General features: G+C 41.2%; 1 protein-coding gene across 1 annotated transcript in view; it reads right to left on the bottom strand.

The window, feature by feature from the left end:
• DNAJC1 (DnaJ heat shock protein family (Hsp40) member C1) overlaps positions 1 to 18,642 on the bottom strand; it is a 113,219-nt gene extending 94,577 nt beyond the window's left edge. The window contains exon 1 of the mRNA XM_080382354.1: positions 18,324 to 18,642. Within this exon, the coding sequence (XP_080238480.1) occupies positions 18,324 to 18,497 (174 nt within the window). The 5' untranslated portion in view covers positions 18,498 to 18,642. The remainder of the gene's footprint in view (positions 1 to 18,323) is intronic.
• Between the last annotated feature and the right edge of the window lie 1,370 nt (positions 18,643 to 20,012).

Raw genomic sequence — 20,012 nt, 5'->3', positions numbered from 1 at the left:
GTGACTTCTGGTACAACTACTCCACACAGCTGCCCATCACTCCCACATATAATGCTTCTAATTACACAATTCCCACAAGGTCTTCACCATGACTAGGAACACCTAAAATAAACATCCAAACATGCATGCAGTGGAACTGCATTAAGTGTTTCTATCTGTTCTTCCACGCAGACAATCTTATTTCACTATACTTTCTCTTCAGCAGTTACTCCATGGTATTTTATCCATGGCATAAGATAAAGTACAAAGACTTCTTGCTCTTGTCCTGCTAGACAGAGCAGTGACTAGCCCCTGCAATAGAGCTTAAGAATTCCACTTCTGCTACAGAAATTTAAAAACAGGAAAAGGAATAATTATCCTAGAATCACAGAATGGTTTGGGTTGGAAGGGACCTTAAAGATCATGTAGTTCCAACCTCCCTGCCACAAGCAGGGACACCTTCCACTACACCAGGTAGCTCAAAGCCGTATCCAACCCGGCCTCAGATTAAAGTGAACAGTAAAAGTAATATTCTTTACACCAGAGATATTTTATGCCTTATCAATACTTCATTGGTAAGGAAATAACTATTTCTATCAAATCCTCTGTCTGCCAGTCTGCACATTAAGTCTGCACTGTGTAAGTACTGGGTGGCCACCTACCTGCTTCTAACTGAGCAGAGCCAGCTCTCTGCTGAAAAGCAGGCTCACACAAAGCAGTCTGTTAAAACTTTGCCATTGGGAAAGCAACCTCCAGACAGCCAAACTTTCCAGCTGGAAAAGGTCAGTCTGAAAGATCTGACTTCTGTGTTTGCTTGGCCCTGGAACCCAGCCTGCTTGTCCAAAGACACATCGTTTCTAGACCAGCAATTTTCAAACAGTTGTAAAAAATCTTTCTTCAAAATCATCACTGATATAACACCTACATATTGAAATCAAGACCACATGAAATATGTGTTCAAGAATGACTGGAGAAAGCCACAAATAATAGAAGTATATATTACAAAACTTAAGACAATTGTTTCTTCTGCAACACTGGGAAAGGAAGAATACAACTGATACTGATAGGCAGAAGCGAATATGGATCTTCAGAAACTACAGGTGTAAGAAGAGACCAAAAATTGAACAGAAAGGGCCTAGAAATCAGTGAACAAGCAAAGGAAAAAAAACCAAACCACACAACCAACCCCACTAACTACAGTATGTGAGGATTGAAAAAAAAAAAGAATAAATAAAGGAATATACAGAGTGAATGTAACATGCAGCTTTAAGCTCAAGGCAACACTAACTGCCTGTTTGTTGGCAATTCAATCTCGACATCCAACTGAAAAAACCAAACCCATTTTAGACAGTCATTTTAGTTATGGAAAGCATAGACATTAGACAGAGGATGTTCCTGAAGTAATTGAAGTGTAAGTTAACCAGGGTGCATACAACAACTTTAGCTCCTGAGCTGAAAGGACTGAATTTATGATGAGCAGTGAAAGCCACAGTAAAATTCAATGGCAGCAGGAACACATCTAAAAACAAACGAACCAACCACACAATAAAGACAAAAGATGACCTCCAAGATTAAGAGTCACAAACAAAAGTAGACTACTTTGGAGATTACAAAAAAAACCACCAAAAAACAAAAAACAGAAAAACAACTGCCAAAACACAAACCACAACCACCTTAGTTTTTCTTCCCAAACATGATTACATGTAGTTCAACCTGATTGCAAACCTCTCAAAAGGATGTGCAAGGACATGCTGAATATACTGATATGAAAACATAACCAGAGAAATGGTGCTTTAAAAGTTACACATATCCCTCTATAGTATCTACAATTGATAACCATAGTTCTTAATGAGGGTACAAAGAAAGGAAAGAGAGGAATCAGAAGACAAAGTACAGTATATACTCAAGCAGAACTGAGATGACTTTTCAGACTGTTCACTCTTTCAGCCTCTGAAAACTAGAACAGAGGAAAACAAAAGCCATGGATAGTGTTATCAGAGAAGAGAAAATAACTATTAGCTGCAAGGGTTGCATGGACAGTCACCATAAACTGCAAGGCATAAGGTTCCTAAAATGTATTTACAGAGCCCTAACAATACTTGAGCATCACAGTCAGTTCAACAATTCTCAGCTGTGGCCACCAGGGACCCTAAATACTGCCCTAATTAAAGAAAAAAACTAAGTGCAGCCCCAGCAACAATGCCGTCTTGGTAAGAAATAAAGATTAGGCATAAAAGAACAAGAAGCCACTCAGGTAACTGTCTCGCTCTCCATCATTATTCTAGAATCCACAGTTTGAACACACAAATTTAGTTTTAGGGGAAAAAGGGAAAAAAAGATCTCCGTGATGCCCAGTGAGCTAATGGCTAGTGAAAACTGTAAGCCTGTTACCAAGTATTAATCCAGAAAATGAAGCCCTGGTAGGGAGGTCTAAACAGATCTGCTATGAAGTCTAGAGAGGAATGAAGAGACTGAAGAGGAAAAAAGTCAGCATAGATCATTCATTTTGAGGATCTGTTTTCATCTCTTCTAGGTAAAGGAAATAAGGAGCAACTAAAACAAAATATTCAGGAAGTCTATTGCAAACATCTGCTTCCTTCTTTGGGCCACAGGTATTTATTCTAGCAGTAGCTGGAAGGAAACCTCTATTTGCCCTCATTTGTCAAGACAGGAGTATCACTGGGATTCTAGAAGGAAGGCTATGGCCTAGAAATTAAAGATCAGATCATCCAAAACATTGTCTGGACCTAGCTGTCAAAAAAATGGGGTAGGCTTTCATACTTTATCCAAATAAAAAGTATTTGGATTTTATATCCAAAATACCAAGGTTCAACTTCAACAGAAATCAAAGGACAGCATAATAAGCAAGATGCAGTTTAAAGTGTCATTGAAAGGCCAGTAGTGAGTCTTTTGAAGATTGGCTCCTTTCCTTGGCCTGTATTAATAACTGCAGTGCATATTCCAGAGTACCGATGCTTGAAACACAATTTTAGAACATTTACAGCAGAGCACACATAGTAATTCTTGCTAAATTCAACAACTCAATATTTACCTTAAAAAATTTAATACAGAAGAGCTCGAGCCTGTTGGGCAATCAGCAAGAATGACTGTAAGAAACTTCCCTGGAGTAGCATCCCATTCCAAGGAAACACTAGCTCCACCAGATTTTCCTGCTTTTCTTCCTCTCACTAGCATGTTGCGACTCAAAGTACTATCCCACACTGTATCTCACTTGACTAGGTGACAGATTTTACACTAGTAACACTCATCTATAGTATTTTTTCACCACTTGTAATGATGTTTTTTCTTTAACCAAGTTATTACAAGGAAAGTTCCTTGTGAAAATGAGTCCTGTTCACAAGGTGCCTACTGCCAGTGTATGAATCTGTCACTACTGACACTCAGTCAGTAGTGACAGAGCACAAGCATGGGTCTGAAAGTCAAAACAGCATTTTCTAGACTGAGCAATTATCTCAAATACTCTTAGCATAGCCTAGCACAGAAAATCGCAATTTGTATATTAATTTAGTCATATAAAAACACCCAGCAAATACGGGGGTGAGATCAGAATCAGTTTATTTCCACATTTCACAACACATTGGTTTCCTTTCATGTTTTATTCTTACGAGTATCTAAGCGATCGATGTCCTTCAGGGAGTTGTCTTCTTTGACCACCACTTCAGGACTCATACCATCTCATTTTAAAATGGCATACTGGTTTCATTGTATAACTGGACAAATGGCCAAGGTTTTACCCTGAGGGTTTAATAATTATTTTCCAGCTTTGCCAACTAAATAACAGTTACCATCCCTTTAGGTATTCTTGCCTTCATGCCTAGATCCATTAATAGAATTTTGGGGGGGGGGCGGCAGTATTTTTGTGTGTAGATTTTGTTTACCCACCCCCTACCAACGGAGAATCCAAAATGCACCTCTGCTTGAGCAAGCTCTCCCTTAAGAATAGCCACAATAATTATCTTACCGACTTGTCCTGTGAATGATACTCCTGTGAAGAATGGGAATGACTGCAATATATTTACTTCTTTAAGGCTTGCAGCCAAAAACAGTCTGGGACTCCACAAGCAATCCCTGTGCAAGCTGCGGGAGGTGCTAGGTTTTATGTTAATAGCAAGTTCCACTCTTGCAGCTGGAATGGGAAATACTCTGCATATTTGTCTTAGCTGGACTGCAAAATACTGAATACCTGATCAAGATACAATTCTATCTTGACTGAGAAATCAATTTCAGAAACCAACCTAGTCCAGTACTGTCCTTCCTAGCCATCGTATCAATCTGATCATGCCTAACCAGCTGTCATGTAAGGCTCTCATATCTCATGACAGCAGACAGGATAACCAATACCCCGATAATAATGGGATACCATTAATTCAATGACAGTGTCTTCAAGTTAATCTGTTAGAAAATAGCACATAAGCTATGGGAATGCATCTTACATATTCCAGAAGTGAAGAAACTCACATTTTACAGCCTTCTGCTTTACGTCAGAAATTTAAGAAGATACCATGCCCCTGTTAACAGTTCTCTAAATACCACGAGTTTTCTTTAAAAAAACAGTATTTTTTTAAAACGTCCAAATTTGAAGGCAAACATAGAAGACAAATGAAATTATATCTTAAGAAGAAAATATGGATATCCATATTCAATGTTAGGCAGTGTTCATATTCACAAATACATATACAAGAGAAGCTGACATTCTGCAATGAAAAATGGCAATCCATACAAGAGCACTTTTTAAACAAAGATGCTGTCCCAATTTGTTTTCTAGACTTCAAATACCACAAAATGAATGCAAGCAAATGTTTTGTGACAACTTTAAACCATCATGTTTTAAAATAGGAAGTGCAATATCAAGATTAAAGTTCTCTATTGTTAGGGTATGGTATTTACTTCAAGTGAATTTCTAAGTCTGTTCCGTGTAGAGGGAGAATATAGTATTACCTAAACATTTTGGATTAAAATGCAGTCTACTCAAACTTACATCTTCAGAGACAGACAGAATTAAACATAATGGTTTTATGCAAAAGTCATGATAAAGCTAAGACACGTATGATAAAAATCAGCTGCAGCACTGAATAATGTTTAATTGCACCTATATATTGAACTTGCTGTTGCGCTATGACAAATTGGAGCCTACACGGGACAATCGTAGGTCCAACTGTTAAGGTAGCTCAAAATAGGAAATACTCACCATCAACACCTCTCCTATGGAACTATCCGAACTCTGCACCAATTACATCATACCTACAAAACTAGACTCCCCAGAAAACGCAGTCTGATTTAGTCTTTCATTACACCATACATTTTTCTAGTTACTGTTTCTTTGGGTTCTCAAACTTGATTTCTCAGTGCATCACTCCAGATATGTAGATGTTACCAGAGTCAATCAAGCCTACCCTAAATCCACATCTCTGCGTTAGTCAAGACATACACAGCATGGAAGCAACGGGTAGGATTAAATACAGGGGTTAACTGCTTTAGATAGTACATAGAAGTAAGAGTTTATCAGGTCCCTGAACACTAAACAGATCAGCTCTATTTAGCAGAAAAATAAATTTGATCGTACACTAAAGAACTATACTAGAACCTTGAAATTCAATACATTTTATTCAATGCAACTTTTAGCTTTAAAAAGCTCACTTAAAGTTCCTGCTTTCCAAATAAGTTCCCTGCTGCAAAATCTATTTTGTCAAGTTTCTATCTTTTTAAAACTTCTAGAACTGAGGGCATTTCATAAAACTCTTTCACTTCTTTCTCCTCACAATGTTAGTGTTCAATAAAAAACATAAAAATTGAAATTTTCAGAGTGATTTCTAGTACTGAAACAAAGCAATACCAAAATCTTTCTTAAGCCAATAGGAATAAGCAACCACATTGCCAGTAACTAGTACCATCAAAATTAGGATAGAATAAAATAACCTCATCGTTTCCAAAACAATAAACTTAAGTACACAGTAAGAATGTTGCTGGAGAATTAAGAAATATACAGAATTCTATGGTATAAAGGAACCATAAGTCAAAAGGCAGAGTGGCGGGATAGAACCAAACCAACTCTACCTAAATCTTTAGTAATACAAACCCAAGCCCCTCCATTCTACCTTCTGAAAAGAGAACTACTGTCCAAGACCGAGATATTCCAGAGTTTATGCTAGACACTAAAGCAAAGCACCTCAGAAGCAGATGATAGACTCCTGAACTCCTTCTGGATATCTCAGCTACAGACCTGAGCTTGTAAGAATATGCTTAATCATGTAAGTGTAGCAGTTAGAACAAGAAAATTACGTAACAGCAGTTATTCTCCCTTCCAGTTATCAGTAACTATAACAACAATATAACAGGATTTTGTGCCAGTTCCAGTGGAACTTGTGGAATGCATAGCTAAAAAAAGTGTTGACTACTTCTTCCTAACTTGTTAATATAGCCTCTTGTATTTGTCCAAGCAAATCAGAGTGGCATTTATTTGATTTTCAAAACCCTTTTATTTCTTTAAATGTAATCAAAAACAGGATGCTAGCTACAGACTGCTTGATGATGAAACCATGAAAAGTTTCATTCAGGAATAAAGCTACAGCCATGCAATTTAATAATTTATTTAACAAGTCCTTCCTGTTGGATATGTTCAAGAGATTCCCACATCAACACAGTCCTTGTAGTAGGCAATTCAAGAGAAGCTAATTTAACTTGAAATAAATATACAGACATATACCTCCAAACACAAAAATTAGATGCTATAAGTTGCCAGGACCATGGCTTTCACCTGAGATTGCTGAACGAAACTGATACACAAAGCTGTAGACCTGCAAGTGAAGAAGGTAACCCAGTACTGCAAAAAACTGCTATCAGGGACATGGCAGGCTGCCAACGTGATTCCCCTACACACACCAAATAAAAAAGAAAAAAAAAAGAAAAAAGGAGATCCTGGTAATTACAGACCAGAAAGTCTGTCATCCATCTTTACTAAAGGCAGTAGGGGCTATAAAAATAAAGTCACTGTAGACAGGGACAAACATGGTCTGTTAGAAAAGATGCTGCATGGCTTCTGCAAAAAGAAACCCCGCCTCACCAACCCACCCAAGTCAGAGTGCATCAGTAAGGACAGACAGAGAAGGTCCAGAGCTCCAGCAGACACAGTACAGTCCGATTTTGAAAAAGCTTTTAACAAGGTTCCACACCAAAGGCCATCAAAGAAACTAACTTGCCACAGGATGGGAAGAAAGAGTCTTACAACTAGAAAATTAATTAACAGGATACAAAAAGCAAGGTTTAATGGCCAGGTTTCGGGGCAGAGAATAGGCAGCTGAAAGGTCTCCTGCTGGGGGATTGGTACTGGAACTAGCTTGATTCGGCACTTTCAATGACAACCTGATGAGTAGAGCATACAGTGAAAGCTCAGAGTTCGTAGGTGACACCATACATTTTGGACAGATACCAGATGCTAGCAAGGAAATGCCAAACCAAGTGATTTGGCAAAAAAAAGTCCGAGAAAACATTTCAGCACGGACAAGACTTTTGCCTTACTAAACCATGCCTACAGAGAGCAGAGCTTGGAGCTGGCAATTACAAATCATGAAGCAATCCAACACACGCTGCTGCTGACAGTTCTCCAAACCTGCTGTACAGCACCATCTCATCAAAAGGCATCACCAGGAATGCACCTTTTAACATTACTGATCAAAAACTGTGGAGGCTGAGAGGTACAGGGGGGGCAAATGGAATGCAAAACATGGCTATGCTCACATGCTCTCCCCAGGTAACACCATCTATTGCCTTTGGCTTTATTATTTTTATTTATTTAAGAAAGAAGTGCAAGGGTTATATGGAAATATATAAATAAGAAACCAGAATGGAAACCAGCCAGAGCACACTGATAGCATCCAGCACTCCCTGAAGGCATCCAAGGAGCTTGTGGAATGCCCTAACTGGAGACCAAGATGATTCAGGAATGGAAACAGGCCCTTACGGGAACCAGGATCCATTGCTTGAGACACAATACTACACTACTATTAAACATTTATAATCAAGACAAGGCAAGGCAAGGGTGTTTAATATTCTCAACTGCAAATAACATTTTAAAAAAATAAATCCTCTTCAGAAGCCATACTGCACAACACCACTGAGGAAAAGATAACCATTTAACAAGGAAACAGAAGTAGGTATCTCCAGGGACCAAAAGAATATCTAACTGCACAGAGATAGACAGTGATTTTCAACCAATGAATCACAGGACCCTGGAAACCAGTAAGCTACTGATCTGCTTCAGCTATTGTCCTTAAATCTAAGCTCGCTAATCAATGTGGTCTGTACCTCCATCAGAAAATTAAGGTGCCTATAAATAATATACATTTGTAGGTAAGAAAGGTAACTATAGGTGTGTGAAAGGCACAAATCAACATGAGTGAGGAAATTAGTAAGTCAGACTAACCTATCAATGAGTTACCATCTGTCCAGCAGAGGACTGGATTTCTTATTTTTTTTTTTTATTTTTATTTGGTCCTTTTCAAGAGTAACACAGCTTCCTGGTTAAGCACTCAACCAGAAAACACAAAGACCAGAAATTTTTACTAAATGGACTACTGGTGCACTCCAGCATGGTACCTCTGTACTACGTAACTGAACGTGACTCTAAGTCAGTTATACCTGATTTTTAAATGTAGTATATAACTCACATACAAAAAAAGTTTGTTCTTTCACGATTGTAAGATGCAAGAGACAACTGACTGCTTGATACCCTCCATCTGTATGTCATCCGTTGAAACAAATACTATTCTCAACAGATACAGTCCAACATTCAAATTCATTATTTTGTTTTGAATGTTGCTGGGGTAGCTTATAGTGTTGAAAAGCTACTGCAGCAGAAAGAGAAAGAGGAAAATATTCAGTAGAACAGAAACTACAAACCACACAGGTTACAAGTTGACAGAAAAAATACTTTCTATTCAACAGATAGGTAGACTCAGGTTGGAAAACAGGTTTATTTCAAATATTTAATCCACTGTAAGAAGTGAATTGAGTAAGATTTCCTTTCCATTGAATAAGATTTTAAATAATTCCTAATAGGAAATGGGAAGAAGCTTCTAAACAGGATGGAATTTTACAGACTTTTTTCCTACTGTAACATTACAGTAGCCACTGTTAGACACAGCATCCAGTAAAGCAATTACTAATACAACTGGAAACTGTCACAAAATTAAATGGCATACACCTCTTCTACTCTCCCATCACAGCATTTATATCCCATAAAATAACACAATAAGAACCATGACTATGAAATGGTGATTATTAAATATAAAAGCTAGTCTAAATAAGTTTGAAATTTAATGAAACATTGATCAGACTATAGAATCATTTGCAATATTATCAGGGGTAGGTAAAAACAACTATTTCCCTTTAAAGGAGAAGCTGTTCACCCCAAATCAGTGCAATAAGGATACTTCACAGCCTTCTCACCCTCATTAGCCTGAATGCTTCCTTCAACAAGCAAAAGCACTTCAGTGTTGGAGACAGCAGCATTTCAGTATTACAGCTCGTGTAAAGCAACACTCCCCCTAATTCTTCCTTCTCTCTTTAGTCAGAGATGGATTGCAGAGTGACTTTCTTTCAACAGTTCGTATGCATCTTCTGGTTTCCTCTACAGGTTTTCAAGATTTAACACAGAGAAGGAAGAATTTCAGATCTAGCAAGATGAGGGACTGCTTATGAATTTTCTTCATTTCTCATTCCACTGCTCATTTGTTTGACATCAGGAAGATCAGTTTGTAAGGCCTGCAAGGCAGGTCATTTAAGAAATGTGCATTTAAGCAATCCATCACATGAGAGCCCAGTAATACAGAATCCTGCTTTAAAGTGTTACATTCAAACTGTATTACTGTTTGCATAACTAACATATACCACATGCACAACACATTGCCACATATGTAAGTTTACAAATAACTTTCATACAGAACTAATAACATCCAAACAAGCAAGAAGCAAAAGAAAACCAGAAACCCCAAATCTCCTCAGAATTTAGGGAAAACCAACAATTTAAGGCTGCAGGAGGAAGAAAAAGAAAAAAAAAAAAAAAAAACACAACAACAAACTACTGTTTAGGAACCAAAATTGAGAGGCAAACTTCACAGGCACAACATACAGCTAAGCAAAAGCACAAATACTAACAAGGAAATCAAAAGCAAAACTGAAGGTTTTCATATACTGCATTAATTTCTTTAGCCCACTAGGATGCTGTGGAAAACCAAAACGTTTCAGATATTAAAATGAATAAAAGGAGGTAATTAATGTATATCAGACCTATTCTTGGAGATGAAAACCTTTGTCATTGCTTATACTCTCATCCTTAATGGCTCAGCTGCACAACAGCACCGCAGGCCCTTTGTTACTGGCTCTGCTGAGAACACAAGAACCACCAACCCAACTAAGGAACATTTTAAATGCTTAATTTTCATTTTATTTTTTAAATTTTAACAAGTACTTAAAGTTTAAATAGCACCAAAGATACCTCCAAATACCTCCCTTAAAGCTACAGTTTTCTCTAGATCTTATGAGAAAACCGTGTTAATCTTAATTGTAAAATGACTCTAGATGGAGCATAACAGGTTTATCATTCAAGAGAATGAAATTAAGCTGCCTCTAAGATTTTTCTTTACACAACTCCAAACATGATGACCACAATCCACAGCAGTCAAGCAGTAAAAAGCCCAGTGGGAAGTTATTTACAAAACCGTTAGATTAAGTATGTGCCTGGTTTAGATACATACATGAGAACTTCAGCAAAGGAAATGTGTTTGAAACAAGCATAAAACAAACATCCTTGTGTAAGCACCAGAGGCCACCGGCACAGGTCGCCTACCATTCCTCACCAAGAATCTGGTCACTCCCCTCAGTGAATTACATGTCAAACAACATTTCTAGGAAGAGAAGTAGCCCATTTTTATTTCTGGAATTTGAGATCAAGCTATTATGGATGCATTCATAAAGGCTAAGTGAAGTAGGAAACAGAGGGAAGAGCTGAAACATTATTGCTGCTGCAGACAGAAAAAAAACATTAAACACTGCTTGTTTTATCCTTTTTACAGCACTTTGCATACTGTTAGTTCCCTTGGGTTCCCAAACACAGTGGTTTCCTATTGCCATATGTCCTTCTACACAGCAAGAAAGAAGAAAAATATAATCTGAAAGAAACCAGGGAAGTATTATATGAATGAATTGTCAGGGAAAGTTAACAGTAAATGTATTTAAAACTACTTACAACGGTCAATTCTGAAACACTTTTCCGTATTTAAGAAAGGAGCCAACAATGAAAGCAAAAAAACATGGATCTCCTTGGACAACATCCAAGCAGAAATTTAATAGGGAACAATACAGAAAACCTATCTTTATGGAAAATACAAGTTTTACAAGTCTACATGTCTTGATCATTTTCAAATGCAGGAACTGTGAACAAAAACATCAGGGAATGATATGCATACATGGTACGTGTCAGGGCACTTATAGAATGAGTTATGTTATGTATCCACAGCTTACCTACAAGTTCAGCACTTAAAAAAAGCAAAAAAACCCCACACCTGAAAACCCATTTCCTTAGTTAGAAATCTAAGCAGTTATCGTAAGTGCTTCTCGGTGGCAACTCTTGCGAGCAAGTCAACTACTATAACTCAGAACAACTTCATTCTAAAGGATCCACGTGAATAATCTCAACAATAACTTCACATTATTGAAAAAATTTACATTTTTTTATGAAAAGCAGTTTCCAGAACTGCTGGAAATCTTACTTCCATGTATAACTTATAAATAACAGACTCAAACAGGAAGTTTAAAACCATGAAGGGATGCAGAATTATGTCTTAGTAACATACTGAGAAAAACCATACAATTACTTGTATGTAATGAACGGAGATTACAGCTAAAGCCACTAGAAATAAATCCAGATTTTCTAATGCTATTTTTGTTTGAACTAGTGCAATGGAGTCTACTACTGCCTCAATGCTGATAGTATATCTTGGGGCTCTGATGGGCTTTTTTTGCTCTAACTGCCAGAACAGAATCCAATTCTTAAAAGTCAAAAAAACAATTTTGAAGAACCCCTCCCTCATCCACCACTTAAAAAGAAATACAGTTTCAGGAATTACTAAAATCCTTCACTGTCCAAATAAAGGTCTGCTACTAATATCACCTAGTTGTGTATTATAGGAGTTAATTATTTTGACAGTTTGGAGCAAGAAAGTTGAAACGTATTTCCAACCAAGAACTCTGAGGCTGCATTTGACAGTGCATTAAAAGCTAACAATGAGTAGAAAACAATCATGAAACAGACTTAAACATCATGTCTAACTGCCTAATCATTAGGCCAATAACTTTGATCCCTCAAAGATGAGTAACTGAGATATCAAGCTACTACATGGCTCCATGTCACTTCACAGCACAAGACTTTCAAAGGTCACACTAAATATCCTGTTTGTCATGCAAAGACAAAATAATCTTACAAAACAAAGTAAGAAAAGCCTACAGCTCACAGTTCTGATACAATCATCTGAAAAAGCAATGTCACAATTGCATGCATGTGAAACTATCTCTTCCAAAGTTTGGAAGACTGAAGCAGTATCACCAACCTAGATTTTCTCTAAAACATTTGCAGATGATGCACACTCCATGATTTTAGTAACGCTGCACCCACATATGTTGACCTTAAAAAGCAGCAGGGAGGAGAACAGCCTTAAGTGTAAGAAGAGCAACCAAAGTAAGTCTTTGGAGTGTGATGCATGTGATCCAGCTTGTCACTGGGAAGAAGAAACAAACTGCTGAGTTTCATCTAGACTTTTTTTTTTTTAATGGACAGCAACCCATTCAAAGCCAGAATTATGGCAGTGCCAGACAACAGAACACTGACAGCTTCAGACTGCTGTTCTTTCTGAAAAGTAGGTTACCAAATCTATATCCAAGAACTTTACTTATATAACATACGAATTCAGAACTTCAGAACTGCAGTGATGTATGCATCGCATGTCATCAGTCAATACACTTCCATAAGACAGACTATGCAAATACATATTACTGAGAATTTTCTTAAGTGTCCCACAGCACCTTGTAATATCATAAAAGCCACACAATGTGTTGTGGGGCTAATTCCTGGTAAGCTTCTTCTAGGGCTATGCCAACAGGTGAAATTCAGCATCAGCCATTTACTATAAACTATAGTCTTAGACGTGCATTTACCTTAATTTTCTAGTGCAGATCAGGAGTGCACGTATACAGCATACTTCCTTATTGTACCCACTGCATATCATGAAGCTGTCCTTGATTCCTTTTAGACAGAACTGAACTACAAGATGTAAAACCAGGAGCGCAAACAGCACACTGGAACACAATCGGGCATTTAGTCGATGCAGCCAGCCTGGATTTAGTTCAACAACAACAAAACCCATGAAATGCAAACAGTATGGACACCACCAGACATTACATTCTACAGACGCAACTCTGTCAGACCCTGCTACTTGCCAAGGTACACACAGCTCCTCTGTTCCAGTGTTCTTGAAAGGTACCTATTAGCTCAATATGTCCAGCTCATCTAGAAAGGTTTTGGCTTCCTGCAGCCAAAGAAACCTGACTCCTTGGTTTTCACATCTTGCAGTTTCTTGGAGTTGCTAACATACCAGTGTCTCACAGGCTGCAAGACCAAACTCAGATTCTGTACATGCAGTTCTGACTTTGTACTGCAGCAGCATCTAGCAAACCCATCATCTAGCAATGACACAAATCCAGTGCTCTTAGCTCTCTACAGTAAAGCCGCACAAATGCATTAGAGCTTGGTTCAAAATAAGTATCATGTGCCACAAGGAAGGCATAAGCCAATACTGAAGATAACATCTCTCTCAATATTTTTGAGGGGTTATATATTTATCCACAGTGTTGGCCAGCAACAGCCACCGATGTGGTAACCCTCCTTCAGGAACCTGAGCTCCCAGGGCCTCTTCTACTACATCAAAGGGCACTTGGAGAAACTTTCTGCATTTGCTTTCATACACTGCACAGACCTAGCAGAACTGTTAATGCAAACCTGTTCCCTTACCTTATTACCGGTAGACACCAAAGCCTTATTCAGAAATTCCTTGATCCTAACCAATATATAACATACTACTCTGCACTGGCCAATTCTAGCAATGCAGCTCTTGCATTTTAACACATATTCACAAATGTTTCCTAAAAATTTCTTGATTGGATCCCTTGTATCCAAGATCCCTAACACAAAGTTTCAGAAGACATCCAGAGGCCTGTAGTGCCTTCCTTACTACAAGCCAAAAAGAGTAGAGGAGCAGGTAATCCCCCTTGAAGCCATATAAACAGTTCTAACCAAAAGCGTATTTTGGCAAGAAGTTCCACAGGTTCAACTGATGCCAAGTTGATTCATCCAGAGCATATCAAATTTATGCAGGTATCAGCAACTGAAAGCTGCCAGAGACAATGAAATTAACCTGATCAGTTTTTCCACCATACAAGCTTGTAGCTCCCCAGATCTTCCTGGATTTTTTCCAAAAAGTTGACATCACATTCACATGTTCTCATTCTCAGGTTAACAGGGCAATTTTATTAACTGAGTCTGCATAGCCTCTGGTTTAATTCTGCTGCTTCACATGAGTTTTTTAGATGAATACTCTTTGGTCCCGATGCCCTTGTCAGTTTCAAACTGGCTATACTAAAGTGATTACTGAAATTATTATTTTATCTGATCTGTCAGGAGTTTATGATTCTACTTTCTTCAGTAACCACCTGGGGACATCGAAATGTAATCTCTCCTTAAGCCAAAGGTTCTTATCTCCCCATTCTGCTAGGTCAAATTTCTTGAGAACAGCAATGTTTTAAATGAGCCATTCAAGTTAATCACATCACCAATTTAAGAACCATCAAAGAAACAGGAAAGCAGAGCAATTCCCAAATTCTTCAGAACAGCAATAGTAACAACAATGCAAAACTTATATACGCTGTTACCATTAGATCAGACAGATTAACAAATAGATAGATCGAGTCCTTATATAAAAATCACATACTTCTTAATCTCTGTTCTCAGCCCTAACACTTTGAGGTTGGACAAGATAACCCCCAGAGATTCCTTCCAACCTCAACCATTCTGTGATAACCTGCACATTTCTCAGCCAACCCCTCCTTGAAGCCAAGCGCTGACAGTTATTCTAACAGTCGAGACAGTCACAATCTTACTCTTCCTCTGTCATTCCATATTCACAACAAAAATCACTTTCATTAGATCATGCTCTATCTCAGCCACCAATCTTGGAAAACACTACAGCAGCTTCAAACCTAACACCCTGCCAGTGCTGGATGACAGTTAATTGACAACGCCAGGAGGCTTCCACAAGACCCTTGAAAAGACAAAACTTAAAACCCTTACTCTTGCAAGCATAGAGTAGCAACAAAACAAGATCATTCCTTTCCAATTCCAGGAAAAAATCCAGCAGCCAGAGGTTTCATCAAAGCATGCTAGAGAGCTACAGAACCTCCCACAATGCCTTCTGCACCTTGTCAACTGAGGTCAACATCAGCTTCTGACATCATGTATGACATTCAACAAGCAGCCAGTATCAAATTTTCCCAACAAAACCTAAGAGCTGCTTTAATGCCTTAAGGAAGCATTGGAGTCATTCCCTATATTTTTTCAAAACACAAGATGACATGTTTAGAAGAAATCTGGCAGCCCTAATATACTACCATTAACAAACACAGTTGAGCATCCACCTCTCAGACACATAAGTTACATCCTGCATAAGGGAGAAGTACTCCCTCCCCCTGAAGTACATGAAGAAGTGATTATCAGGACACAATACCAGGCAATGGACACCAAGAGGAATGTGGAGGGGAGGAGTAGGAGAAAGCAAGCTTCGATGAATGCAAGAGTCATGTCCAAAGGCTATTGTTACGCATACTGTCCCTGTTGTGCTAAAATGCCAAGAAAAATAGCCGAGCACAGGGAATAAAACTGCAAGCACCAGAACTACAAAAAGTTAATCACAGCATTCTAGTCAAAGGCATTCCAGCTAAAATAGTGACACACAAAATAACCAGTAAGCTCTACATGCCAACAGCACATAGAGACATCGCGGTAAAAAGCAGCTTTGTGTTAAGACATCCAAGGCAGGATACAGCACACCTGAAATTTGGCACTTCCATTGACCCTGTTACATGACCAGTTACTCTTCTCATTTGGTAACTTAAATGGCTGCAGCTGTCACTGCAAGTCAGAACCCTGTGCTCCAGTATCTTCTTTGAAGCTCCAGGTATAGGTTAGAGCTGGAGAAGCAAGCAGCAGGAAAAAAGGATATAGCATGGAAGAACCTGTAAACCTACACAGCATCTTCCAACACTTACAAACTTCTACTGAAGCTCAACTTCAACACTATATATTCCATCACTGTACTCACAGGTATATTCTGCTGCACGTGCAAAGCATTCAATACAATTTCACCTAAAGTCTTGACTATAACGACATTATGAGTGACCAGCATATACTTTTAACTGACAAAACTTCATTTCATTTGTGTTGCAGTTTCACCAACTTTTCCCTGCTCACACACTGCAAGTGATTCAAGTTCTCCATTAAGATTAGAAGTACAGTAGAAGTGTGAACTAGCAGGACATTTGCTTGCCAAAAGTACCACTATATTTTGCCAAACATACTGCACAAGGCACAGACTGAGCCCTAGAAAAAAAGGATTGTGAAAGCTACTAACAAAGAGCTGGATACCATATCTGAACATCACCAACTGAAACAAAATGTTATATTCCTAGGTTACGTAACACTAAAATTGCCTTTGAGGAAATAAAACCTAGATTTTTACGCTCATGAAAATTGGGTAGCAGTGTTTTCTGTGTTGTATGTGTGATAGTATTCCCTAGTATTTAACACCAGATGCTTGAAAAGGAGTACAAGAAAGATGAAACTGAGTCAGAACCCCACAACTACCATTAACAGCTGCACCCAGCAGTTTCCAAAATAGGACCCTTGCATATTGCAGTCACCTTCCCTCTCTTTGCAGACATGGCCCTAATGAAAAGTACTTGAAAATACAGCTATTATTCTCAAAACCTACTTCAGGATAAACTTTAAGGTTGTCAGGGAAACCATTCAAATAGCAGGATCACTCATCAGAATGTAGAGGTGCTAGAAGACAAAGAACAAAATGTCTTTTGGTGACTCTGGGTGAAGTAGCAGATCATAAAGAACTGCGTATTTATTCAGGACAGGAATCCCAACTGGGGTAAAAAAAAAAAAAAAAAAAAAAGACAAAAGGACAACTGATAAGATGCAGGAAGAGAGATCAAGCAAGATCAGACACACAGAGAGCAGAGCATCTAGAGATGAAGGCAGCCATCAAGTGGGAGCCTGGACAAGTGATACAAGTTGGAGATGCCAAGTGGCAGTGAAGCCAGCAACCACATCTAAAACGGGATGAAAGTGTTTGGAACAGTAGTGCCTGTCTGGACTACATGTGCATGAAAATTAACCAGAGGTGCAGAGTAAATGCTTTAAGATAATCTCCAAGTGTTGCCTAGCAAACAGAGGTGAAAACCATGCACAATAACCAAGATACAGGGAAAGTAAACAAATATAACTATCTACAAGCCATTACCATAGCAAAGGGTCACAGTCTACCACATGGCATGCCTGAGAGAAAACAGGAGCCGCAACACATGGCAATGCACAATCTTAAGAAGATAAGGAACCAGCAGCTGTGCAGAACGAGGGAAAGATGAGAAACAGTGATACCCAGCATATGTCTGTGAAGTGGAAGAAGCCCACAAGGTATTTCTGTGTAGCTGTAAATGCATTTGGAGAAAAAAATAGAGCAACAAGCAGTAGGAATGCAAAAAGGTGCAGTGGTAAAAGGAGGATTAATATACGGTGGGTCCAGAAGGATAGGAAAACAAACAGTACTCGAAGAAGAGCGGAGCTGCTACAGAGAGAGGGAAGGGAGCAGCTGGGGAAGGGACAGGAACCTTGCCCTGAGCCCCGGGAGCGGGGCACGGGAGGGGGCCCGCACCGCGGCGACAGAGCGGGGCAGCCGCACGCGTGCCAGGGCATGAGGCGGGTGACAGCGCCGAGCGAGACGGAAGGCGAGGGGCCGGCGGCCTGCCCAGCGCCCGTGTGCCGCCGGGAGCAGCCGGGCAGCGGGGCGGGGGCCAGCCAGCCATGTTCGGCGGCGGCACGGACGGCGGTGACAGGCGAGGCCCGTGCCCGCGGGAAGGGATCGGGGCAGGGGGCGGCGGGGGAGGCGCGCCTCAGCGCCCGCGGGCGGCGGGCGGGGGTCCTGTCCCTCGCTCACCTGCTGCACCCCCAGGAAGTCGTAGAAGTTCCGCGGCACCTCCTCCACCAGGTCGAAGAGCTCCAGGTCGCCGCTGTCCCAGCCGCGGGCGCGGGGCGCCACCAGCGCCAGGAGCGGCAGCAGCCGGAGGAGCGGCAGCAGCCGGAGGCGCGGCGCGGACCGCGGGCAGCCCATGACCCCCGCCCCGGCGACAGCGGCGGCGAGGACGTGGCCGGGGAGGCGCCACGGAGGCCGCGCACGGCCCGGCGGCGGCTCCGCACTGAGGGGGAAAGAGACAGGCCCGGCCCCGCCGGCGGCGAGTCCCACGGGGGGCGGGGGAGCGCTCCCCGCCTGGCCAATCGCCGCCTCCGCAGGCCGTGACGTTACGTACCCCGGCAACGGCTGGCGCTCGCGCAGTCGAGGGGCTGCGGGGGAAGGGCGAGGGGGGTGCCCGGGGCCAGCCGCGCGCGTGGGGGCGTGACAGCGGCTCGCGGGGCCCTGGCGCGAGCTCTCTCTGCGCAGCCGGCCCTGTTCGCGCGCCCGCCCGCCTGCCCCGCCCCGCGCCGCCCGCCCCGCGCCGCGCCGCCCGCCGGCCCTTCCCCCCCTTCTCCCGCCGCCCGCACCCTGCCCGCCCGCCTCCGCCTGCTGGCGCCGCGCAGCGCCCTCGCCCTTCCTCGGGGCTGCCGCAGCCCCCTCGGCCCCGCCCCGCCCGGGGTTAACCCCCGAGGGTGATTCCCACACACACACACCCCTCCCCCGGCGGCCGGGAGGGGGCCCTGCGCCCCCCGCCCCGAGCAGCCCTCCCTCTGCCGGACGGGGGGGGTGCTGGTGGGGGCGGCCGCTGCCCCCCGCCCCGTGGCCAGGGCCGCTCTCGGGGTCAGCAGCGCCGGAGGGGTGTGGGGTGACAGCGGCGGGGGCCTGCTCTGCTGCGCGCACAGCCAGCCCCTCAGGGATGCATTGGATTTATTAATCCCTTAAGGGCAGGCTTGGTTATTGTAACCTGTTTCACTCTAAAATCACTCCAGCTTATTGTCAACGTCAACTCGATTTTTAAGCTGTTGTCCCTGGACCTTCCGTTCTTCCCTTGCTTAAATTAATGTCAAGCATGAATGCTAGGTGAGAAATTAGATGGAGGCTTAATGGCTTAACAATACAGACTATGAACATTAAATCACTTTCCTGTGGTATGGTCAGGCTCCTTGGAACACCCCATCTGCTTCATCTCTCTTGAAACGAGGCCTGGTTAATAGTTCCCTGTGAGAACCTTCTCCTTAAGAAAAGACAGTCTCCCTCATCCCAAAAATACCCATGAACCAAATCAAGTTCTGAAAATAGTTTTTCCAATATAAAATAAGATCCCAAATGCCAATCTTATATGCACCTGAATTCACTTAAGAGGAACTAGGCACCATTTACAAAATCCCTGTACAGTAGAGCACTGCCTTGGATACTCTGTGGGAATAGCAAGATGTGGCTTTAAAATACACTCTGCTTAATTCAGAGGAAGGACTTGAACCGACATAACCATTAGCAATTTTCCAACTCATAAAGTATAGAGTAGTCTTAGGTATTCCCTTCTATTGAAACTATTCCCTTTTGTATAAACTATTTAAATATTAATTAGCTTGATATTTAAACTCATGTTTCCATATCCCATATGCATGCCCACTGGGCTGTTAGGATCATGATTCTGCCTCTGGCTCTGTTTTC

The sequence above is a fragment of the Falco punctatus genome (genome assembly GCF_963210335.1).
Source record: "Falco punctatus genome assembly, chromosome: 4".
In the NCBI taxonomy this organism is placed as follows: Eukaryota; Metazoa; Chordata; class Aves; order Falconiformes; family Falconidae; genus Falco; species Falco punctatus.
The sequence above is the reverse complement of the archived record's forward strand: the minus strand, read 5'-3'. Positions and strand labels throughout refer to the sequence as shown.